This window comes from Diabrotica undecimpunctata, chromosome 3 (assembly GCF_040954645.1).
Source record: "Diabrotica undecimpunctata isolate CICGRU chromosome 3, icDiaUnde3, whole genome shotgun sequence".
NCBI lineage: Eukaryota > Metazoa > Arthropoda > Insecta > Coleoptera > Chrysomelidae > Diabrotica > Diabrotica undecimpunctata.
The window spans coordinates 168,914-193,160 of record NC_092805.1 but is presented as its reverse complement, the minus strand read 5'-3'; the positions used below and the strand labels follow the sequence as shown (position 1 = coordinate 193,160).

The 24,247-nt window shown below is 32.7% G+C and overlaps 2 protein-coding genes across 5 annotated transcripts in view; one reads left to right on the top strand and one right to left on the bottom strand.

The window, feature by feature from the left end:
* Window positions 1-2,938: 2,938 nt before the first annotated feature.
* The window catches only part of LOC140436328 (uncharacterized), a 38,230-nt gene continuing 16,921 nt past the window's right edge, over window positions 2,939-24,247 (bottom strand). For 3 of the 4 annotated variants that reach the window (XM_072525050.1, XM_072525048.1, XM_072525049.1), the window contains exons 2-5: window positions 10,330-10,639; window positions 8,520-8,882; window positions 5,597-5,870; window positions 2,939-4,350 (exon numbers count right to left, since the gene is read on the bottom strand). In XM_072525050.1, coding sequence (XP_072381151.1) covers window positions 3,002-4,350; window positions 5,597-5,870; window positions 8,520-8,882; window positions 10,330-10,509 — 2,166 coding nt within the window. In that variant the 5' untranslated portion in view covers window positions 10,510-10,639 and the 3' untranslated portion in view covers window positions 2,939-3,001. Of the gene's footprint in view, window positions 4,351-5,596; window positions 5,871-8,519; window positions 8,883-10,329; window positions 10,640-16,661; window positions 16,801-24,247 lie in introns of those variants that run through there. The other variant, XM_072525047.1, reaches the window with a different exon arrangement.
* tex (THO complex 3 homolog tex) lies at window positions 19,852-23,889 on the top strand. Its single transcript, XM_072524178.1, has 4 exons — window positions 19,852-20,132; window positions 21,010-21,371; window positions 21,721-21,882; window positions 23,507-23,889. Exons 1-4 carry the CDS (start codon window positions 19,935-19,937, stop codon window positions 23,763-23,765), a joined length of 981 nt encoding a protein of 326 aa, XP_072380279.1. The 5' UTR covers window positions 19,852-19,934; the 3' UTR covers window positions 23,766-23,889.

The following is a 24,247-nucleotide window of genomic DNA, read 5'->3' as shown; positions in this document are numbered from 1 at the left end:
TCTTATTTCTTTGCTATGTATTTGGCTGCTTTGTATATATTTTGTTCATTCTTTTTGGTTCATTTTATAGACTTTTTTATGACTCGTATACTCACACACTTATAGATCGCGATAGGAGTTTTCTTATTCTTGTACTTGAAAATGTACAATTAAACATTTGTATGGAGATTTGAAGAGATGACAAGCATTTTGTAATAAATTGATGATCAATAAAATATTTTGTAGCAACAATCCGGTTATTTAATTGATACACCCAGTAATACAACTAGATTCACTTCTTACTCAAAGAGAGTGATAATGGTTCAGCTGAAGACAAACATACAACAAGTTAACTTAATTCAAGTATACGCACCAACAGCGAATAAGGATGAAGAGGAGATAGAACATTTTTAAATGGAGTTAGACACAATTTTAAGATCTTTAAAAAAGAAGACATTACAATAGTAATGGGGGACTTTAATACTAAAGTCGGGAGAGGAAAAGTTGACGAATATGTTGGGGAATTTGAACTAGATGACACAAACGAAAGAGGGGATAGACTTGTGGATTTTTGTCAAAATGAACATTTTACAATAATGAACACAATGTTCCAACTACCCGACAGAAGATTATACACTTGGAGATCTCCTGCAGACAACAAAGACCTCATAGTCCCAAATTAAATAGACTATATATTAGTCAAAAATAGATACAAAAACTTAATTATAGCAGTAAAAGCATACCCCGGAGCAGATGTCAACTTAGACCATAACCCGCTGATAGCTAGAATGCAAGTGAAACTCAAAAAGATTGTAATAAATAAAAACAAATCAACGTTTGATTATACAAAATTAAGAAAAAGAGAAATCAACAAGTCAACTCAAATCTAACAGAAGTAGGGGAAGAAATCTTAATATCAGAAGATGTCAATGAAAAGTGGAGCAATATTCAGAAGGCATTACTAAAGACTGCAGAAGAAAATTTAAAGCCCGAAAAGAGAAATAAAAAACGGAAGTGGATGACTTCAGAAATTCTAGCATTAATGGAAGAGAGGAGAAAAGCCAAAGGGAGAAATGAGCCAAAATATCAAGAACTACAAAGTAGAATTAAGGAAGAGATAAAAAGGCCAAGGAAAAGTGGTTAACAGATCAATGCATAGAAATAGAAGAGTATGACAGAAAATACGACAGCTTTAATATGGATAAAAAGAATAAAAGAACTAACAAATACCAAAAAGCGAGCACACTATGGGATACTCAAAGATGATAATGGTAAGCTTATTGCAGACATCAAAGATAAATTAAGATTTTGGCAAGAATCCATAATGAAACTATTTGACGATGATAGAATGATACAAGAAGAATCACAGGAACAAACAGGACCGAAAATAATAATGTGTTAATTAGAACAGGGAATTAGAAATGCAAAGACCGCATAATCAATAGGCCCAGATGAGATACCTACTGAGCCAATTAAATGCATTGACGAAGAAACACTACATATACTTTTAGATATGTTCAACAAAGTATATACAACAGGAGTGCTACCCGAAGATTGGCTGCTGTCCACGTTTGTAACACTACCAAAGTCAGTACATGCGACAGAATGCTCCAGTACAGAACAATTTCCTTAATAAGCCACACACTTAAGATATTTCTCAAAATAATACATGGAAGACTATACAAAAAAATATAAGAAGATATCTATATCTTCTTATATTTTCTTCTTCTTATATTATAAGACACCCAGTTTCGATTCAGAGGAGGACTAGGAACGAAAGAGGCTCTGTTCGCTTTTAACGTTCTCCAGGATCTCTATGTTTGCTTTATAGATTATCAAAAGGCTTTTGATAAAGTACGACATCAGAAACTCGTAAAACTGTTAAAAGAAAAGAATGTGGATAACTGAGATATACGGGTTATGGTCAATCTGTACTAGAATCAAAAAGCAAAGGTTAGAAACGAAAATGCCGATACAGAAACTATAGAAATCAAAAGAGGTGTTAGACATGATTGCGTGCTGTCCCTATTGTTATTCAATCTGTACAGCGAAGCTATTTTTAAGGAAGTAATATCAGAGGAACAACAGGGTATATCAATAAACGGAAAAATCTTGGACAACATAAGATTCCCAGACGACACCACTGTTTTTGCAGATAATCTAGAAGCACTGCAATGCTTAGTAAATAGATTACATCAAGTCAGTATAAAATAGACTACAAATGAATGTTATGAAAATCAAGTGCATGATTATTTCTAAGTAACATACAGCAGGAAGGCTAGATATCGAGGGAAAACAAGTAGAAAGAGTGAATAACAACAAATATCTGGGAACCTGGGTACATGAAAACAATGACCAAGGTAGAGAAATAAAGACATGCATTGAAATTGCAAGACAAGCATTTATAAAAATGCAAAACAATGTTTGTTAATCGAGACCTTCCTCTGGAGCTGAGGATAAGAGCCTTAAGATGCTACATGTTCTCGACTTTGTTGTATGGAATGGAAAATTGGACACTAAAAGTGGATAATATAAAAAAGTTGGCATCATTTGAGATGTGGTACTATAGAAGGATTTTGAAAATATCATGGACCCAACGAGTTACAAATGCAGAAGTGTTAAGAAGGCTAAAAAAGAATTGTGAGGTCATAAAGAACATCAAAACAAGAAAACTGGAATATTTAGGCCACATTACCAGAGGCGCGAAATATGAGATATTAAGGCTCATAGTGCAAGGTAAAATCAAGGGTAAAAGATCCATATAAAGACGAAGAATTTCCTGGCTAAGAAACCTAAGAGAGTGGTATAGTTGCAGCTCAGTAGATCTTTTCAGAGTAGCCGTCAATAAGGTACGGATAGCTGTGATGATAACAACCTCCGATAGGAGAAGGAACTACAAGAAGAAGAAGTAACACAACATAAACTATAATCTCAGACATGTGTAAATAAAAATCAAAGAGTAAGTTACATATTTATTGAGATCTTCCAATGAAAATTAAAAAGTTTTTTATCGTACTCAAACCTACTTTAATTTGCTAAGATGAAATGCAAAATATTTGCTATTTTCTTCAGGTAAACTCTTTGATCTAACATTGTCCTGTGCTGGAGAGACGGGATGTCTGATTTCGTTTATAAAGCTGTTTCTTCTATTTAGGTATATGGACGAAGGAAAAAAATCATTTCCGCATTCTAACTGTCTCCACCTGGATGGATGATTAGGTGGAAGAGGTGGAGCTTCGTATAAATGACCTTCTGACACGTTGTACACTGCATTAAAAGATCCCTCGTAATCTTTTTCCGAGATGGTACTTAGCTTCCTACTACTCCATCTTCTGGTCAAAATTCTTGGTGAAAGATACCCATCGCTTGCTGAGTACAATGAATTAACCGAAGGAACACCATGGTTATTATTAAAAATAACGTCTTCTTCTTCAGTCAGTTTTTTGTTCGATTTTATAAGTTTCGGGTGTCTTTTAATTATGCAATATACAATTAAAACAGTTATTGCCACGATTATAACAAGAGTTATAACATACATTACTATCAAAAGAACTTTATCTTTGTTAAAAATCCAAGCTTTTTCACTCCATTCGGGCGGTACGAACAGAGAGGTACAATCAAAGGGTGAAACTGTAGAATCGTTTTTTCCTAGTAAACAAATAATATATTTTTTATTAAAGCTTAGCTTTTGCAAATTAACGACTTCTTTAATGTTATATTCACAGCCCCTTTCATCGTGTTGATCCACGTTAAACCAAATCATGTAATCGTCATCTACTGAGTTGTGTAAAGTTATTTCGTAATTCGGAGTGCCCTCTAGCTCGTAAAAGTCATACGTAATGGATCCATTTCGTACAGACAGTGTATGGCTGTATATCCTATTAATGTTGGAGCTTTTATACATTTTTTTGGTGCAGTCATCACAAGCTATGCTAATATATTCTGTAGGTTTAGTCGTTTGTGCTTCTGTAACAGCAGTTACGTCTGTAGTGGGGTCACTAAATATAACTGACATCGTACTAGTAGACTCCAAAGGTGTTGGAGTCGTTAATTTTCCAGTGGTTATTATTTCGCTCGAAGTTTCAGAACCAGTTGAGCTACTATGGTAACCTGAAGTCAATCGTGTCGGTTCTGGAGTTATTACCGTTTCTGTAGTAGGTTTTAAAGTTGATAAAGTTGTAGAACTTGTAGTTGTCGTTTTGTTAGGGCAAAAATCAACCTTCGTGTAATCTTGTGCACCTTCATCAGTGTAACAAAGGAACGGAATTTTGCCACCTCCAAAATAAACTCCTTTATGAGTAATATAAAAGTATTTTAACCATAGCAGATCGCAATCACATATCCACGGATTGTTTGAAATGTCATATAGACCTAAAACAAATAAGGTTATGTAGCATTACTAGATGTGGAAAATCATTTACTGTATGTTTTAATGAAAACTGTATGTTTTATGACAACTTGTCTGCAGCTAATACAGAAGACCATGAAGATTTCATAATGATATGTGGTGATTTTAATGCAAAAATAGTAGTAAAAAGCGATCTAACTGAAAATGCACTTGGAGATTTTGATACGCTGTGTAGAAACAAAACGGACAATACTTGATGTACAGCTCCTTCGTTAAAATAAGAAGAGCAAAAAACCAGCAGGTATAGCCTATTCACCATTGCACTGCACCACCATTGCACCAATTTTGAGTACTATGGGCAAAGTAAACTAACCTAGGACAAAAAATAAACCCAGCGTGAAGTGGGATTTCCGACAAAAGTGACAAAAGTTATTGGGCCCAATGGGACTCTTTAACAGTAATTGATAACGTCTTGTCCGTAGATGGCCCTGATGACAAGCCCTAAAGCCAAATTGAACTTATTCTTCCTAAAGGTAGAGTTGAATTGTCATGGCGTTGCCCCTGGAGGCCTTTTGGGAATAAACAAGACGTTAGCAAAAATTAAGAATCGCTTCTACTGGGTCAAATGTCGCTCGGATGTTAAGCGTTGGTGCCATGAATGCACAAAATGTGCGGGTAGTAACAGTTTTATAACGGAAAACCAGGGATTGATGAACTGTGCATCCTTTAAAACGAAATAGGTATAACTTGAAAGATGGACTATTTTTCAGTAAATGGCCAGAAGGTCTGTTCACAGCAATCATCAGGTCTCAACATTAGCTACAGATACTAAGTTATATGCATATATATATATATATATATATATATATATATATATATATATATATATATATATATATATATAACCTAGAGCTAACATTAATACTATTACAAGAATTAGTATTAAACTTAACAGTTTTGTGGGTTAAACCGCGTCGATTATCATTGCGCCGAGCTTTTGACATCCTCTTTAATGTCTTCTAGGAATGCAGTAGTATCTGGGGGCTGGGAAGCACTTAAGAAGACATCAGAGAGGATGTCGAAAGCTCGGCGCAATTGTAATTGACGCGGTTCAACCCGGAAGACAGTCGAGTTTAATATTAATTCTTATAACAGTATTAATCTTAGCTCTAGGTTTAATTGTACTAACCGCGAAAATTTTTCGGAACATCCAAAATTAAATGTATTCGTTTATCTTTTTAAATCTAATAAACAATGATAGGAATTTACCAAAATTTGAAGACGTAGCTTGAAAGCCTCTAAAAATTCCCTTCGGTAATGTACTTAGAGAGTTTTTATTAATGCTAAGCAAGCTTAAAGCCTGCCCTATGCCGTTGAATGTATTTTTTTCCATATACTTGATGTTGCAATCCGTTAAATACAGTTGACTGACTCTGGGTATGTCAATGAATGAGTTATTCTTCAAGTATTCTATAGAATTATACATCATATCCAATTCTACTATTTGCAAAGTTGTGCCTGTGCCAGTTAAATTTACAATGTCCTAAAAATAACTAAAAGTAAGTTACTGTTTTAAATAAATAAATGTAAGGAGAACAAGTAGTAGGAGAGGAGTAGTATTACACTACTGCAGTAGTGCAGAGATCAGTGAAGAATGTAGTGAAGAGATCTGGGGGCTCCGGAAACCCTGAAGAAGATATCAGATTTAATGTCGAAAGCTCGGCGCAGTGATGATCGACGCTTCAATCCTGAAACCCGGTAAGTTTGATATTAACTTTTGCTTATTAATCTTAGCTCTAGGTTTAAATATATATTTATTGGGATTTTTACTGCAGAAGAAGCTAGAAGAATTTTATAATAAAATACATATAGACGTTTTATATTTAATTTTAAGTTTATGTTTAATTTTATAATAGTTTCCAAGATGCACTTAGTCCATAGAGGTGTCAACGCACAAAAGGGGTGATTGTAAAAGTTTAGCAATTATCTTATAATCAGCTTGGTGAACAGAACACTTAAATTAATCAGTGAACACCAAGAAAGCTTTCGACAAAATAGACCAACTGCATATACTACATTCATAGACAAATTAGTAAGAAAGACGTTAACATTAACAACAGAATTAAGTAGATATTAATTTGGGAAGGTCATCTATTCTTTAACTAGTAATGGACAAAATAATAGAAGCAATTAAAAAGGCAGGACAAGAATGCAAGCTGCCAAGAATGTAATCCTAATAATAACGAAGATAATCTACAAGGAATATGAAGATATCGACATCTAAAAAGAAATATTTAAGATGAAAGAAGAATATTATATAAGAAGTATAAAATTTTCATTATACAGTCTCTGCTCAATTGATTAGACCCACCATAAAAATTTTTTTTTTTTTTTTTGTTTATTTTAATCGTACTGAAAGTATGTTCACTTGGATACTAAGGTGCTGAATGGGTTACATAACTTGGAAATAGTTACGTAGAAAATGATATAAATTTTTCTTAGAATTGTCAAAAATTTACAGATAACAGTAGAATATGTTCCAAGTGTGGAGTAACGAATTGTTTTACATTTTGAGTTTTTTTACTTAAAACATAGATTTGTGGTCAGTTTATTTAAAATTTGCACTAGTAAGTATTGACATTATTACATAATAGTGTTACTTTTGATTTTGGCTCTTGGATTGGAATTTTTAGTAGGGTAAATCTAAAGATCTTTGTGTTGAGAAGATCTCGTCCATTACTGTTCTATTAGAGAATACAGCACTTAGTCAGAAAGATAGTACGAAAATGTGGTGTATCCCAGTCGTCAGTGAGTCAAAAACTTAAAGAGAAGCGACCGGTGACGTCAGTTCGGATGGACCGGTGTGACAAAGAAACCTTCAGTCACCCCCAGGGGGCAACGAATTTAAAAAAAATTAGCTGTAACACACAAGGACCACTCATAGGGATTTAAGAAATAGGTTGGAAGAAGCAGGATGCTCAGTATAGGTGGCCACCGTACGTCGAAATTTGTATGGCATGAGCTTCAAATGTCGCAGGCTCATTAAGAAGCCAAAACTAACACCACATATGCTCAAAAAACGTTTATCTTGGACCAAGATCCATAAAGACTACTCTATTGATGATTGACGTAAGGTAAACTATTACAAATCATTTTATTTTTGCACTTTATAATTATTGTTACTCACATTCACAGGTGTGCTTCAGCGATGAAGCCACATTTCAAATTATGGATGAAAAGGCCCAGTTTGTCCGGAGACGTCCAGGGGGAAAATATGAAAAGGGGTGCGTAATTAATACAATTAAACATACCCTCTCAGTAATGAGATGGTCGGTGATTAGTAGCAAAGGTATGGGACGTTTGTATGTCGTCGAAGGAACCATGCGACAAGACCAATATAAAAAGGTTTTGAAGACAAGATTGGTTCCATAAGTTAACGAATGGTTCAGTAACAGCCATTAGATATTTATGCAAGATGAAGCACCTTCCCATACGGCTAAAAGTATTAAAAATTTTTTGTTACAACAAGAAATTCCGCTCTTACCATATCCCGACAACTCGCCAGACATGAACCCCATTGAAAATGTCTGGGAGTACCTAAACAGAGAGTTAGCCAAGGAAATAATTACCACTAAGTTTCAGTTGATAGAAAGAATCATTTTCCATTGGAATCACACCGAAAATTAAAAAAAATCGCAGGAAAATTCATAAACAGCATGCCTAGGATAGTGGCTTAACAAAATATTAATTTTGTTTAGTAAATATGCAAAAAGGTTACTACTATTATTTGTGTTATGTTTCTTACTTGTAGCTAACATAATTATAATTGATTATTAAACACAGAAAGCTAGAATTTGCTAAGTGAGTCTAATAAATTAAACAGGGACTGTATAACTATCATAATATTGTATAGGATAAGAGACATTTCAATTTTACAAAATTGTCCGTATCAACTTAAATTTTTACCAGAAAATAATTGCAAAAACTGACTAAAATTTTCATTTTTAAGATAATGTTTTACTAGAAATTTGAGTTGGTGATAATATAAAATGCTCAGTTTTAAAATGAAATAACGCAGTAAAAACTTCAGGAAGTAAAATTAAATGGAAGTGAGATCTGCTGATGGTCAAATGAAAAAATATTCAGTCCATTATAATTATTAAACCTAAACACACATTTAAAATAAATTTACCTCAGGTTCAAGATAACATCGTTGTATTTGTAGTATCTTCAATGTAGTTGCCACTGGTTGTAAAAATCCCCACTCAAAATCAACTGTCCTCGTATCGATGAATCTGAACTCCATTCTAACAAGTTTGCTGCCTTCTAAGGTATTCTTTTTTAAATTGGATAAATTCGTGTTGTCCAATATTAAAATTGATAATTTTTGAAAAGGAACACCACTAAAAACCCGTTCCCCTAATTCATCTACACTTTCTGAGATTTGGAGCGATTTTATTGGAAGGGGAAAATCATTTAACCATCCTTCCTCTAATTTGCCATTAGGAATGGATAAACTCTTAAGTATAAGTATTACGTTTCTTCCACCGCAGATCTATAAAAGATAAAAGTTAGATAAAAGATAGTATACACTATAAGTTTCGAAAGTGGATTTTGTGAATTGATTCATCAACAGGAGTCTATCATCACGATCCTGAATCCAAACAAGAGGCTAAAGCGTGGTGTGAAACTTTTTCTTCGGCTACAAAACGAGTTCGCGTCCAGAAATAGGTCAAGAAGGTGTTATAGTGGACGCCAAATCGGAAGAACCAGCGCATAAACCGGGTATCGTTTACTTTTCAAAGTCGACACGCCCACTTACACTTTAAACCTTATTCTGGCTTACTGTCAGTAGCGTAACTCCTTGACAGTAACGATTGTACATGTATAGATGTAATTGTCTGTTTCTTGTGTCTAGATTTGCAAAGTGACTGGTGATTTGGATAATATCTGCCATCGTGGAAAATAAAAAGTGTATATCCATGATATCAGGACAAAGTCTTGAAATAATATTTAATGTATTTAAATATTTTGATAAAACAAGAAAAAAGAGGGGTTACTTTAGAAAATATCAAGCGGCAAACTTCACAAGTAAAGGCTAAAAATATTATGTAGTTTACTTATAACGAAACGTAGAATGCTTATATATTGAAAATGTTTACATTAAATTTTTAAAATTTTTCTATGTATATAAAAACCAGCTTACTAAAAAATGTACAAGATAACAATTTTGTGAAATAAGAATAAGAAAATCTTGGTATCTTTCATTACAATAAATCTATTGACCTTTAGCACAATAATAAAATTCATGAAATATCAAAATAATTTCGTTTTCACTAATCATTCGTAAAAATCATATTATTTTTACGTGTAACATAGTTTTTGAAATATTGGTTTTAAACAAATGCAAATATTTTTTTCGATGTTAACAGTATTTGTTCGAGTCACGTTACAAAATATTCTTTTTCCGAATGAATGATTAAGAAAAGTAGGGTATAAATTAAGCTAAAAAATAAAATTATGATAGTAATTTTGATTGAAAATATATTACCTGAAAATAATGATTTTTTATTTTATTCCCCATTACCCATTTATTTCATGTCTCAAAATATGCAACCTGTGTAGTACCTATCTACCGGTCGGCGTGCTCGAAGTACAATAAATGCGCGCCCTTGGTTCTTCATATTTGGCCACTACTGTAGTATCAGTTTTTTGGGATGCGAAAGGAATTTTGTTTGTGGATTACTTGCAAAACAACAAAAAAATAAATTCTGAATATTATTGTCACCCTTTACACCAGCAGAAGAAACAAATCCTTTTTTATCATGAGAATACACCGTGTCCTATGAGTATGGATATCACGGAACCCTTAGGTGGAGTTTAAGGAAAGGACATGACGACTGAATTCCAAAGACAGATCTTGCCTGAACTAAGAAGATAATTATCTAAAACTCTAAGATACATTATAACTTATTTGTAATTATTACACAAAAAATACTCACATCAACATCACTTTTCAATATATCTTGTACAGTCACTCCATCACAGCTAATAGCACAGCCTTCCGATTCAATTGTTACAGAACACTCACCATCCGTTTCTTTAAGATTAAAATTATTTTCAAAACTTGTTAACGGCTTTGAAATTTTGCGGTTATTATGTCTTGTTGAACAATTTTTCATTTTGGAACCGTTTAGGTCAAAAATTCCTAGCGTATTGTCTAGTACAATTATGGCAACGCATATACAAAAAAATATACAAGTTACGGTTATTACGACTCCCCGCCATTTATCGTTATCGTTCTTATTTTTCCTGCAAAATAAAGTATCTTCATTTACAAACAATAAACATTATAAAATATATACAGAAATAATGTGCAATAAAGTAAAGTGCAAGAAAAAAATCTTTGGGTCGATGGAGAACTGCAAATAAACATAAAATATAGGGTCTTGTGGTGGAAAGGTGAGACACTGAAAAAAGTGTTGCAAAAATGAGACAGGTATACAAAAAAACAATATTTTGGTACTAATAATATGGTCAACGATAGCCAAAACTTTAAAGCACCTTATTACGCAATTAAAGTATAAACGTAATATTCCTTTAATATTTAAAAAAAAAGTGGAAAAATAGTTTATGCATTTTTAAATAGAAAAAATTTTAAATTTCGTTTGCCAACTTTCATCGTTCGAGTCGCTGTTTGATTCGGTTTAAATCGGTAAACCCGTTGGTATACCGAGAATACTTCCATAGTGGTTAGCCCTTTTGCGCGGCAGTCAGTCTTGAAGCATTAAGATACGTCGAATTGTTTAGCAGTTGCAAAAGTGAGACACTCTTCTACAGGCAGTATTAAATCCTATCAAAGAAGAAAAGATTAGTTTAAGAATGGCATCAAAACGCTTTAAAATAGATAAATCCACGTTGAGTAGACGGTTCCATGAAAAAAGTGCCATCTATCACAAAAAAGTGCCATTTAATTAATCTAAGGTTTTTTTGCAAAATTTACCAGTTTTTTGCAAATAACTCAGTTTGACTTATACGGTAAATACAAATTTTTACATCTGGCTGACTCATATATGGTCGTTATTACTATATGGATGCGAAATATTGACACTTAAACAAGATTATATCAAAAGATTAAACGCATTCGAAATGTGTATGTATCTATGCTGTGGCGACTCGTGGTAATTTAAAAAAGGTGTTCAATTAAGTAATGTAATTATAGAATCGGTGAATAAGCGCCGCAGGTAATTGTGGCGCACACAAAAAAACTTTCTGGTGACTTGCCATATCCCCGTAAAGCTATTTTGAATATGCCACAAAATTTTACAAAACCGATAAGACGGGACATAATGTAATGTTTTTTTAACTTGGTCGTTAAAGTTTTTTATTGATTTTCGATAGCCAGAATCTAATAATTGGCGAACATCAATATTGCCAATATCCGAGATTTGCAAGTCATTTTTTAAATGAATTTGGTAAGATCCGTGTTTTTTAATTTTTGTTGATAAGTGAGATATATCCCGAACGTCCATTTTTGTCCACTCTGAAGAAATAGTTTTATTCTTTGAAAACACTAAGAATGGAAAACAAAACAAAGAATGTAGTTTATCACACTAGTACAACCACGAAGTTTTTCTATATTGTTCAACTTTAAAACAACTTTTAAACTTTTTGTTTCTTATGGCACATTCTTGTACCAAGTTTATCTCCGACCGAGGTGGTCCATTATTTTTTATAAGAAGTCAATCTTTACAACTATTTGCGTTTTCTTTTATAAACTTCACTGAATAAGGCTCCATCCTAAAACTACAAATATTGTATTTATGATTTAACTGAATCCCACAATAGAAAATACCAAACTGTAAATAGAAACGCTCCGGTCTCTTTGTGCAATGCACAAATCTTCATTGTTTTAAATTGGCGAATCGCTGGTCTCATGGATTTTAAGATCTCTCTTTCTAAATACAGGGTTACTGTCTACTCTCTGGATTCAATTTGAATTATGTACTTGGCACGTGCATCTAGCGGCGTAGTGGAAATTAATCTGATTAATTAATAAAGTTATATGTTAATGATACTATGATATTTATGTGATTTAAAAAACTGTATTTTAATGAAATTTTATGGGGTGTTCAACGCACAAGTGAACCAACGGAGAAACCGCCCCTGGATCGATGAATATTGCGAATAAGTTGGACAAGCTGAACCACTGACGAGGATGTATTAAACAGCAAGTCATACTTAACGCGACATAGATAGTTTGAACAACCTCAAATAATATTTAAAGGAAAGATCGAAACAAAGAAAAGAATAGGGAGAACGAAAAATCATAGCTGCGTAACATAAAAGAGTGGACCCTTATAACAAAAAACCAATTAATTCATCAAGGTAAGGATAGACAAAAATTTGTCATATTGATCGTAAACCTTGATCTTTCCTTCAATTTGAAACATATCTATTTCAAAAGTAGTGAGAAGAAACGAAGAACGCCACTTAAATGATAACGAACACGAATCGAGACATTTTAGCTAAGGGAAACAGAGAGAGGAGAACAAAGAAAACATGGTAGTTGAAACCATGATTAGACGAGTCTGTGAAGAATGTAAAACTTTTTAATTGCTGAAGTCGACCAAATATCTTTATCAATATACTGATAATATATCTCCGACAGATCTTTTATTTAAAAAATTTATTTACGTAACTACAGCCTGATTAAACTTATTTCCGTGATATAAAAATTGCAATATCCATTTAGCTCGTTGATATGTTGGGTATTATTTATCTTTCACTACTAATTCTGTACTAATGTACAATCTGTCATCAAAATGTTTAGCTTTCTACGTATTTATAAATCGTTAAAAGTGATGCAGCTGTAACACACAAACCATGATGTTAAAAACAATATAGTTGTGATAAGGAAATCGTTAATAATTTTATTTCAATTAAAATTTTCGAAAACTAAAAGATTAAGAAGTAATATACAGGGTGTATACTACCACAAATAACTCTGGAAAACAAAATTGAAAAAAGTATGCTATCTATATCTAAAAAAATATAAAACCCAACAACAAAAAAATGTTCCTGGATGTTTGATGAAACATTAGATTTAATAGAATAAAAAGGATCATTAAATAACAAAGCTCTTATAAAAGAGGGAGAAAAAACTCGACACAGACAATTCTCGTCCCATATTTAAAGAAATCATATGACTGGAAAATATGCAGAAGATGAAAATCTTGCCATGGGAGTTGCACTATCGAATATTCACCTATAAAATATGAAATAATTTTACTATCAAATCAGGGTCTTTAAATATGTTTTTAACAGAATTCAATCAAACTGTATGGCAACTTGCTGCAATAAATAAAGTAAAGATAGCCGTGATGATCGCCAACATCCGGAACGGATAGGCACTTTAAGAAGAAGTATGGCAACTTAAAAGTGCAGGAGGTCAAGTACAAGATAGTGAAGTTGTATCACAGTTACTCTCTGCAATGCCTGAAGCAATCAGGCAGTTACTATAGCAATTGATATTATGTTTTGTCAAGATGAAACTAAAGTTAAATTAGACTTTGTTAAAAACAAGCTACTAATGGAAGAGGCAAGGCACAATAAAAATGATAGTGAAACTAATCTTGATTTTGCATTTGTAGCAAATAAACAGCCATGGAATAAATGGAACAATAAAGCTGGAATCAGTAATGGTAACGTGAGAAATAATGCCATAACTGTGGAAAAATGGGGCACAAGCGCTATCAGTGTTGGAAAAATAGAAATGGAAATAGGACATTCCCAGCAGAAAATGGTGAAAAGGTAACATTTTTGACTACAGAGGAAACCACCTTAGCTAGCAACACATAATCTGGTGAAAAAATTCCAAAACAGACAACGACGCTACAAATCACTTAGTTACAAAGAATGTTGAAAGGTTTTTAGATAATATACAGGAAGTAATGTATAACAGAAATGTAACAAAGAAGGGGCAATCATTGGAGACAATAAAACAAGGTAATTTGAACCTACAATCAGTAAATGGTAACCAAATTGAGATAAAAAATGTATGGATATGTAATCAACTTTCATATAATTTAATGTCTATGAAGAAAATTAAAGAAGGAGATCTTCAAATTGTATTCAAAGATCAACGAGTCAACATAATGAAAGGAAATGATGTGATGAGTTAAGAAATAAATTGTATATTGTTAAATTCAGATGCCGATATCTACCAGAAGCACAAATCACAGCTGTTGAACGTAATGTGCTAATGCATAGGAAAATAGGGCACTCTACAATGTATCCCATTTCTGGTGTATGTGAAACCTGGTGTATGTAAAGTAATAGATAAATTTAAAGAATATATTGATATGGTCACTGCTAAATTTAATGTAAAAATTGAACGGATACGGTGAGATTGGAGGTGAATACTCCTCAATTGATTTTAAAAGGTTATGTTCAAATAATGGAATTAAAACTTAGTATATAATACCTAGGAATCCAGAAGATAATGGTATTCCTGAACGTTTTAACAGGGCCATTATGGAAAAGGCAAGATGTTTAATTTTTGATTCAAATTTAGATAAAAGCATGTGGGGTGAAGCTGTGAGAGTAGCAACATACTTAATAAATAGAACTGAAACTCGAACTTTACCTGATAATAAAACATCTGTTAAAATTTGTTTGGTGAAAAGCCAAATATGCAAAAAAAAATTACAGTGCACCCTTGATACTCCGACGTTTTGCAATCCGACTTCATTTCGTGTGTTTTCCATGAGCATTTCGGTTCGATAGAGTTTTTAGATACAGTAATACGTAGTGCCAAAATTTTATTTAATTCGTTTAGAAAGTTCAGTACAATAGTGAGCACAAGTTCAAAATGAAAGCACAAAACGCTGACTCTAAAATATAAATGGGATATTATTAAGAGATGCGAGTTTGGTGAAACTCCGGCTGCGATATCTAGATTCTGTGATATTGGACGAGCTACAATGTACGACATTATGAAAAACAAAGACAAAATGTTGATTGATTGAATTGTTGTTGAATGATTCTAAGGACAGAAAAATCCTTAAAATGAGTGAATTTCCTGATGTTGAAGAAGCTCTGCATATCTGGTTTAAGCAACAACGAAGTGAACAAGCTCCTATTTCAGGTGACATTTTAAAAAATAAAGCTCCATTTTTTTATCAGGAATTAACAAAGAAAATTGATTTTTGTGCTAGTCAAGGAAAACTTCAAAAAACGGTACGGAATACGATTTTTCCAGATGAGTGGAGAGAAGTTGAGTGCAGATGTGTCTGAGATATTTATTCAGAATTTAAGCAAAATGATCACTGAATTACACCTAATTCCTAAACAACTTTATAACGCTGATGAAACCGGTCTAAACTGGTGATAATTTCCAATAAAAACATTTGTCACTTCAGACGAAAAAAAAGTTTTTGGTAGAAAACTTCAGAAAGAACGTCTCAATCTTATGGCATGCGCGAATGCATCAGGATCCCACAAATTGAAATTGCTAATCGTGGGTAAGTCCAAAAAACTTCGTGCCTTCAAAAATGTTAAAATTGAGAAGCTACCAATTAAGTACATGTGGCAAAGCCCTGCCTGGGTGACAAAAGAAGTTTTTCTGGATTGGTACAAGAACAGCTTTATCCCAGATGTTAAAGGAGATACAAGAACAAGCAATGACAGACTGTCTAAACAAGAAAACGCAAAAGACAATCAAAGATTCAAAGTGTGAGCACAGTACGTATGTATTTACAGTACATAGTTATTAGTACGTATAATGTTGATACGTAATTATTTACACACTAATTTATTAGCTTCTATATTTCTTTTAATAGACATGTTTTAGTTAGCCGAAATGGGTATTTCATTTGCATATTAATCTGAGTAGCATTTTACTCATAAAATTTAAGAATATTGTAGGCCACTGCTAGCAAAACAATGCCAAATATATAATCACTTTCGGTAATCCGGGCACTTTTGGTAATCCGACACCCCTTTGGTCGTATCCCTGTCAGATTACCAAGAGACAACTGTATTTGGTTGTAATGCTTATAATTTAATTCCTATAGACAAAAGGAAATCTAAGTTTGATCCTCATAGTGAAAAGCTAGTTATGGTGGGTTAATTAGATAATGAAACACACATAAACAACATCTTAATGGTGATGAGTGATGACACTGTTATCCTTGTAAATAAGTTACAGGATTTACAAGAACTTCTAAAGAAAAGTACACACTGGAAGAGTATGTCACTGAATAAAGAAGCACTGAAGAATAAACTAAAAACCTAGTGATAAGAAGGAGCGATGACAAGGAAGCTTACTTACTTCAAAATTAGATCGTACATGTTTAAAGTTTTCCAGGTAAACAAAAAACTTCTACTACACGAAATGTTAAACTCATATCGTGTTCAATCTCTAAAACTACACAATCGACTAAAATTAATAATATAATGGTGAAGTGGCATTAAATCTGAAAATAAATAAAGCAATAATACCACTCTAATGACATTGTGATGTTTTTGAGTCACTTTTAGTGCGATAAAACGATCGATACTATTTCTAATTAACAAAAATAATCAAAAGCGTAAGTCTGCAGATTTTTTGGCAAATATAAATTTGTTGTGTTGTTGGATTTCGGTTTCAAAATAAGCCGGCGTGTAAACTAATGAAAGGAAGGCAAACAGATAAATTGAATTCGTTAATTTTGATTTGTTAAATATGTCGAAAAAATATTACCCCAGTTAATCTGTGAAAAAATCATTGATTTTATTTAAAAATTTTATACAAGTTTTTGAAGGTTCTAAATATGAGGGATAGCTGATGAAAAATCCATGACGACGTACAGCTGATTTTGCTGTGTTTTTTTTTAACAAACATAAATGTGAACAAAAATTATACAGTTTAGAGAAAAATGGTTCAAATAAAAGTTGTAGATCTTAAAAAGTTCTTTGATTTGTGAATTTCTAAATTAAAATACACAAACACTTGACTGAGATAACTGCAAAAATCCTTATTTTTGCAGTAATTTATAAGTGTTAATAACTTTGTTTTGTGCATAATGAAATGTAATATAACTGCATAACATTATGACAATTAATGAGTTATTGAAGTGTGCCAAATCTCAACTAGATCGATTAAATATTTTGTCAGTTATTCAATTTGTTTATCCCGAAAAGGGATTATTTAAACAACTATACTTGCCTAAATAGTGACTATAGAGGTATTTAACAGATCTCCATCGATTGTTTGAGGTTTCAATTACGAGATATATTAAAAAAAACCAACATTTTATCACAACTGTTATTACAAAACCGTTTAAGAAAGAGCTGATTTTTTAGCTTATAAACATCTATAATAACGTTGATATTTTTTATGTCACGCGATTGTAAGTAGGCTCACTGAAAAGATGATGTAAAAACTACAATCTTTAAAAAACGAACCTTCTATGACCAATAGAAATCAAGATATCTAATATGTATTATTTTCTTTAAATCATACTTTCATTGTTTATTAACCTCGAGTAGTCGGGTGGGGCCTGTGAGACCAACGATAATTTATTTCTAATCCTCACTGCTTATTTTATGTCGGAGTGCGCTGCGTTCGTCAGTACCTTTCCGTCCACATGTCGAACAACAGTGAACAACGGGGTTTGCATTAGTGTAGTTCGCTAGTTATTTGCACTTTTGGTCTGTCAGACTCTACCCGACTATTCGAGTAACTTTTGTGAGTTCGACAAGTAAATTTATTTTCCTATTTTTTGTGAAGTATAACCTACATAAAGTAAGTATTTTAATTCCTATGGTATAATTATATAAATATAATAATGTTCCAGCCTTTAATTTTTTTCTCTCGTATTTCAGATTTCAGTGATGGATCCTTATCTGAAAGAAATTTAAAGATTACAACAGCTCTATGATGAAGTAGAAGAAGAAAATATTGATTTGGAAAGCGAGCCAGAATCAGAAAGGTGTAAAGAAAGTGACCAGAACACAGATACAGAAGGAGATAAATAAAAAAAGACGAAATAAAGACATAAAGATAAAATCCCTCTATAAAGACGAAAAAAAAAGATACAGAAGGAGAATGGGAGGAAAAATTGGAGGAAGGATTGGGAGAAAACCTACAACTTCAAAATACTTTGAAACAAATACTGAAAACCGGCGGCTCTTTTATTATGCAGAAGGTAGGATATCCTGGAGAGAACATGCGCCTCCAAAAAATGTTCGGACAAGAAGTTCTAATTTCATACTTATCAGGTTCAAAAGGAAATGCTCGTCAAGCAGTTGATCCTTTAGAGTGTTGGAAATGTTTTATTGATGATATTATTCTTGAAACCATTGTACAAAACACAAACATATTTATTTCTAAACTAAGAAACAATTATGCAGATCCGAATGAGGCCATATATACAGATACTGTGGAAATAAAGGCGTTAATTGGTATATTATAAGTACCTAGCTGGGGTTTTCAAACAAGTCGCCAAAACTGCAAAGAATTTTGGGCTACTTATGGAACAGGCGAAGAGGTGTTTCGAGCTACTATGGCTCATAGGCGATTTGTATTCTTGCTACGTTGCTTGCGTTTTGATGACGTAAATACTAGAGAAGAAAGAAGAACCATAGACAAACTTGTACCAATAAGAAACATTTTTGATCAATTTAATCAGAAATGCAAACTTACTTACATTCCTGGATCTTACTTGACATTAGACGAAATGGTCTTTGCATTCCGAGGACGTTGCGTATTCCGCATGTACATCGCGAATAAGCCAGCCAAATATGGCATAAAAATATTTTCCTGAGTGGACACCAAATTTTTTTACCCGGTAAATATGGAAGTATACGTTGGAGCTCAGCTTCCAGGACCATATCGCGTTAGTACTAGAACCACCGATTTACTGGACAGAATATGTCAGCCTGTGTTTGAATCGTCTAGAAATATAACCATGGATAATTGGTTTACAAATTACGAAATTGTAAAACGCATGCTGGAGAAGCACAAAATTACTGTGCTTATAATGGTGCTATTCAGTATTGTTAATATAGTGGACAGGACGCCCACTGCAGACGATTTTACTTGATTATAATGGTAATATTTTTTCCACCATATCGTAGACCGTAAACCGACAAATAAATCCAAGGAAACACCATAATTTTAGCTATAGTAATCATTCCGTTTTTTTTTTATTTTTTTATATCATCCACATTAGAATTATAGTTTTTTTTTATTTCTATCAGATAACATTTTTCTTATTTGGTTTATGTTTCTTTCCCTGTATGTAAAATATGATCATAAGGATATTAGATAATATGAAATAATTAGTTTGTTCTGAAAATGCAGTTCGCCATATGTACCAAAGTAACCATAACCATTTCTTTTATGCGTTTATCCACAGTATAGACAACCAAAGTTAGTAGATTTTAAGTAGAACTTAAATATCTACTAACCTTGATAGACAACAACACAGTATAGTTGTTATCTATACTGTGATTTATCTAAAAAGCGAAAAAAAAAGAAGAAGAATTATTTTGGTTATATTTATGTTTACCAGTCTGAAGAGGTTTACGATTTAAATAGTCGGCCAAAAAGATTTTAAAAATGGGCCATACGGCAAAGAAATACCAAACCAAAATTGAAGAATTTCAATCTTATTTTAAAAGTCATAATAAATACAAAGAACATGTTGGTCATTCGTCTAAAGTCCATTCTGTCGGTTGGAGTTGTGATGGCAAGAGGTTAGCGTCAGGATCTTTTGATAGATCTGTTTGTGTATATACATTGGACAGGGATAGACTGGTAAGATATTATATAGTTTATTAATTAATTTTAGATAACTAAAGTAAAGTAATGTTCCCCTCTGGAACCAACCACCTTACTTTATTCAAATATACCTTTTATATTTATGCATACAGCATTAATTAAAGCACTTTAAAAACATATACTTAAAAACAGAAAAACCAATAACATAATAAAAGAGTTGACCGTTTTTAAATTGCCAAATAGACCACATTGCCCTGCCAAAACAAAGAAAGAAATTGCAGAAATCCTGTTACATATTTTAATTCATAAAATCAATTTCCTTATATGGTTTAATCTGCAGCAGTAATTATTTATGCACTGCTTTTTTTAGTGGCGTACTGAATTACTTTAACATTAGCTGATAAAAGTTTTCATGCTGAATACTTTTATCAGCTAATCTTAAAGGTTTTATTTTTAAGTTTATATGAAATTTCCTCAAACAATTGACTGTTTTCCATTATTTAATATTGAAATGTTCAAATTCATTTAAAAGTGAAAAAAAGCTACCTTCACTGAGGCATAACTCAATTGGTATTGCCAATACAAAAATAAAAAGAATATGACCCCTTTGTTATTTTTTAAGCTTAATTTTTGTTCAGAATAGATTTTCTACAAAATAAAAAGTTTTTGAGTTATTTGTGACAAATATTTCAAAAATTTGTGCCAACAACATGCATTTTGGATGAAAATAAACACTTTCAGTCTCAGATAACTCCCCCAATTAGAAGCACTTTTACTATATGACTTATTCATAAATGTCAGTTTATATAATGATATAGTAGTAGATAATATGTGCATTTAAGAACAGAGATTAACAAGAAAATCAATTCAAAACCATATTTATATTTTAATTATCATTGTTTTTTATTTGTAGAACAAGGAATATGTGTTCAAAGGCCATGGAGGATCAGTTGACCAGCTTTGTTGGCATCAGTCTCATCCAGATCTTCTTAGTACTGCCAGCGGTGATAGATCTGTACGAATCTGGGATACGAGAGTTCAAAAATGCATCAATACTATTATGACAAAGGGTGAAAATATCAACATAACTTGGTCTCCAAACGGCAATTCTATAGCTGTAGGCAACAAAGAAGATTTGGTTACTTTTATCGATGCTAGAACCTATACTATACAGGCCGAGGAACAGTTTCATTTTGAAGTAAACGAGATATCTTGGAATAATTCCAGTGACTTATTTTTCTTGACTAATGGTCAAGGATGTGTTCATATTTTAAGGTACATTCATTTACCTAACCCATTTTAAATTAATTAGTTTTTTTTTCTCATAGTGTGTAAGTACAGATTTTTGTTTTGTTCAGATATCTGTCATATGTCAACAGTCTCCTTTCATGTTCTACAACCTTTTATTTTTAAATTTAGAATAAACCATGTGCCACATATATGCACTTTGATGAATTATTGATTTTTCTTTCCATATTTACCACATTAAAACTTGAATGTTTCATGTTATGCCCACAAGTTATCTTATTACATTGTTGTTGTTGCTTACATGTGTATAATTAATGTTACAAAACAGTTGTTGATGCTTCACATGTATATTTTAAAATAAAAATCTAATTTCTAGTTACCCTGACCTAAAACGTCAGCATATTTTGAAGGCCCATCCAGGAACTTGTATTTGCATCGAATTTGATCCAACAGGAAAGTACTTTGCTACTGGAAGTGCTGATGCTTTGGTATCTTTATGGGATATAAATGAATTAGCATGTAAACGAGTCTTTACAAGGTAAGGGTATTATTTTTTCACTATTATAATGTTTGTAAAGTAGTCTAGATCATTATGGACACAACCAAATTCAATTTAAGAAATTAAAAAAAAAAAATAAATATAAGTAAACGAATATGAGACAGACTTTACTTGTTTTCTTTTAGTTAGTTTTATGTACTCTATGTGCTCTATGGAAATTGGGAAAAACATAAACGCATGGATTACAATGTGTATTGTTGTTTCTGCTAGGTCTCTTTTCTGTAGAAGTTTTCCTTTGGTTTTTAAACCTAAAATTCAGGTATTTTTCCAATTAGCATTTTGAAAATTGTATATTTAATATCTTGTGAGGTTTTGGAGTTAGTTTGACAGTGACATTTTAAAAGTGAATTTCACCACATTCAGATGAGAAGAAGTTTGGTAGAAAGTTCATGGAGATCTCTGAATGCGACTTTAGTGTAACAAAGATTGTACAGAAGTCAAAGTAGTTATTTTATTGGGTCACTGGGTCGATTTTATTTGCATCCAGAACAAATAAGTTAATGGTTTCATATCCGTTTTAATGCTGGTAGTACAGGCATACAAACAGAAGATATATGAGACTTGTATTTTCATATAATAATTCAGGAGATAATTAAAAAGATCAAATATCTGACTTATAAGATCCACCAAAGTCCAAAACAAAGGCTCTTGACCATTAAACAGGTTCAACAGAGAGACCGTGTAATGAGTATACTTGTGTGATGCCAGTTCAAAGCTTATCCATCTACAAAGGGTGATCTGAAGGGCTGTATCAGTTACATGCAGGAGGTTTAGCTCCATGTAAGGTAACTGAGTCAGCAGGTCAACATTCATCTTTTTTCCAGGTTGCTTTTACACTTGGTAGTAATTGAGAATTCTCAACTCAGGATAGCGAAGGTTGCTACCCGATAAGAGTTCTTCTTGAGGTTCTAGATGTCAAGGAATAGTTTCTTTCCATTTGGCAGGACGAGTTATTTCTAGTGTATCTTGTTCTGGTGTAATCTTTGTTCTGAGGGATAGTGATCATGGAGTGAATGTCATTGAACTTCTCTTTTGATATCAGGTAAAGTTAAGTGATGAACATAACCCACTTTTGGTTAACAATTTTGCAGAGAATGCTTTGTTTTGTGGATGCTTCTCTATTACGAAATTAAGTTTTTCCAGGATTTAGTGGGAGGTAGATAGATTATCATCGTTTTCAAGGCGTCATTTAGTGTTGCCTACACTTTGGGATAAGTTTCTGCTTGCGTAACAATAGCTGTATCATCGGCAGAGATGAAAGTTCTAGTACCTACTAATACGAGTTGATCGTCGATATATACGTTATATAGTGTTGGAGCCTCAATTGGATTATTCTTTTCGATTAGATAGACAAAAATCAAACAAAAGTTTCCTGATGTTTTCGGTATTGTGAGATATACAAATACTGCCCCTGATTCATGATGTCTTTTCTATTTGTCTTTATGTGTTGGGTGAGATATAGTATTTGTGATGTACAATATTTTAATAAGCGTTCATACCGTTTACAACGATAAAATAAACAATAATTTGACAATTTATGTATGTTCAAGAAGTTTAATTATTATATAGAAATCTATTTTAACCATTCTTATCGTTTGTTTAGGATGGATTGGCCAGTCAGAACAATTTCATTCAGTCATGATGGACAGCTATTAGCTTCCGCCTCAGAAGACTTAATAATCGATATCGGATTTGTCGAAACCGGAGATAAAATAGCCGATATCTCAGTCGAATCTGCGACGTTTACAGTGGCGTGGCATCCATCCAGTTATCTTTTAGCCTACGCTTGCGACGATAAGGACAGTTACGATAGAAAAAGAGATGCTGGGAGCTTAAAAGTTTGGGGTTTTTCTAACGATTAGATTTTAAGAAGATTATAAATATTTTTAAATAAACATTAGTATTTTTTAAGGAAATTTGTGTTTTATTAAATAAGCATCTTGCACTTGTTTTTATTCTTTATGAGTATAAACGTAAGTACATTAATTTTGTTTCCATTCTAACTATACAAACAATAACTAACATATAAGTGTCAGTAAGCTCCCTCACTAATATAATTCACAGCCTAGGAATGTAGGAATATCCCGAATGTTTTGCGGCATTGCCTACGTTATGATTTATGTCTCTAGACCAGCGGTCGCCAAACTATCGATCGCGAGATACCGAGGTACTCATGATGTGTAAATAAAATAATTTTTTATTAATAAAAACCTCTTGCATTGTCCAATAAAATAAAGCATAAACTACTACTTTTGAGGTACTGATGCGTTGTTTGACGCGACAGCGCCACTCATCACGTCTGTCTGCTACCTCTGGGCACTTCGTAGTTCAAGCATGCGACGCC

Coding starts and splice junctions, on each gene's coding strand:
- tex (XM_072524178.1), top strand. CDS start 19,935: ATGGGCCATACGGCAAAGAAATACCAAACCAAAATTGAAGAATTTCAA. Junction 20,133..21,009: donor CATTGGACAGGGATAGACTG/GTAAGATATTAT, acceptor TTTTATTTGTAG/AACAAGGAATATGTGTTCAA. Junction 21,372..21,720: donor GGATGTGTTCATATTTTAAG/GTACATTCATTT, acceptor TCTAATTTCTAG/TTACCCTGACCTAAAACGTC.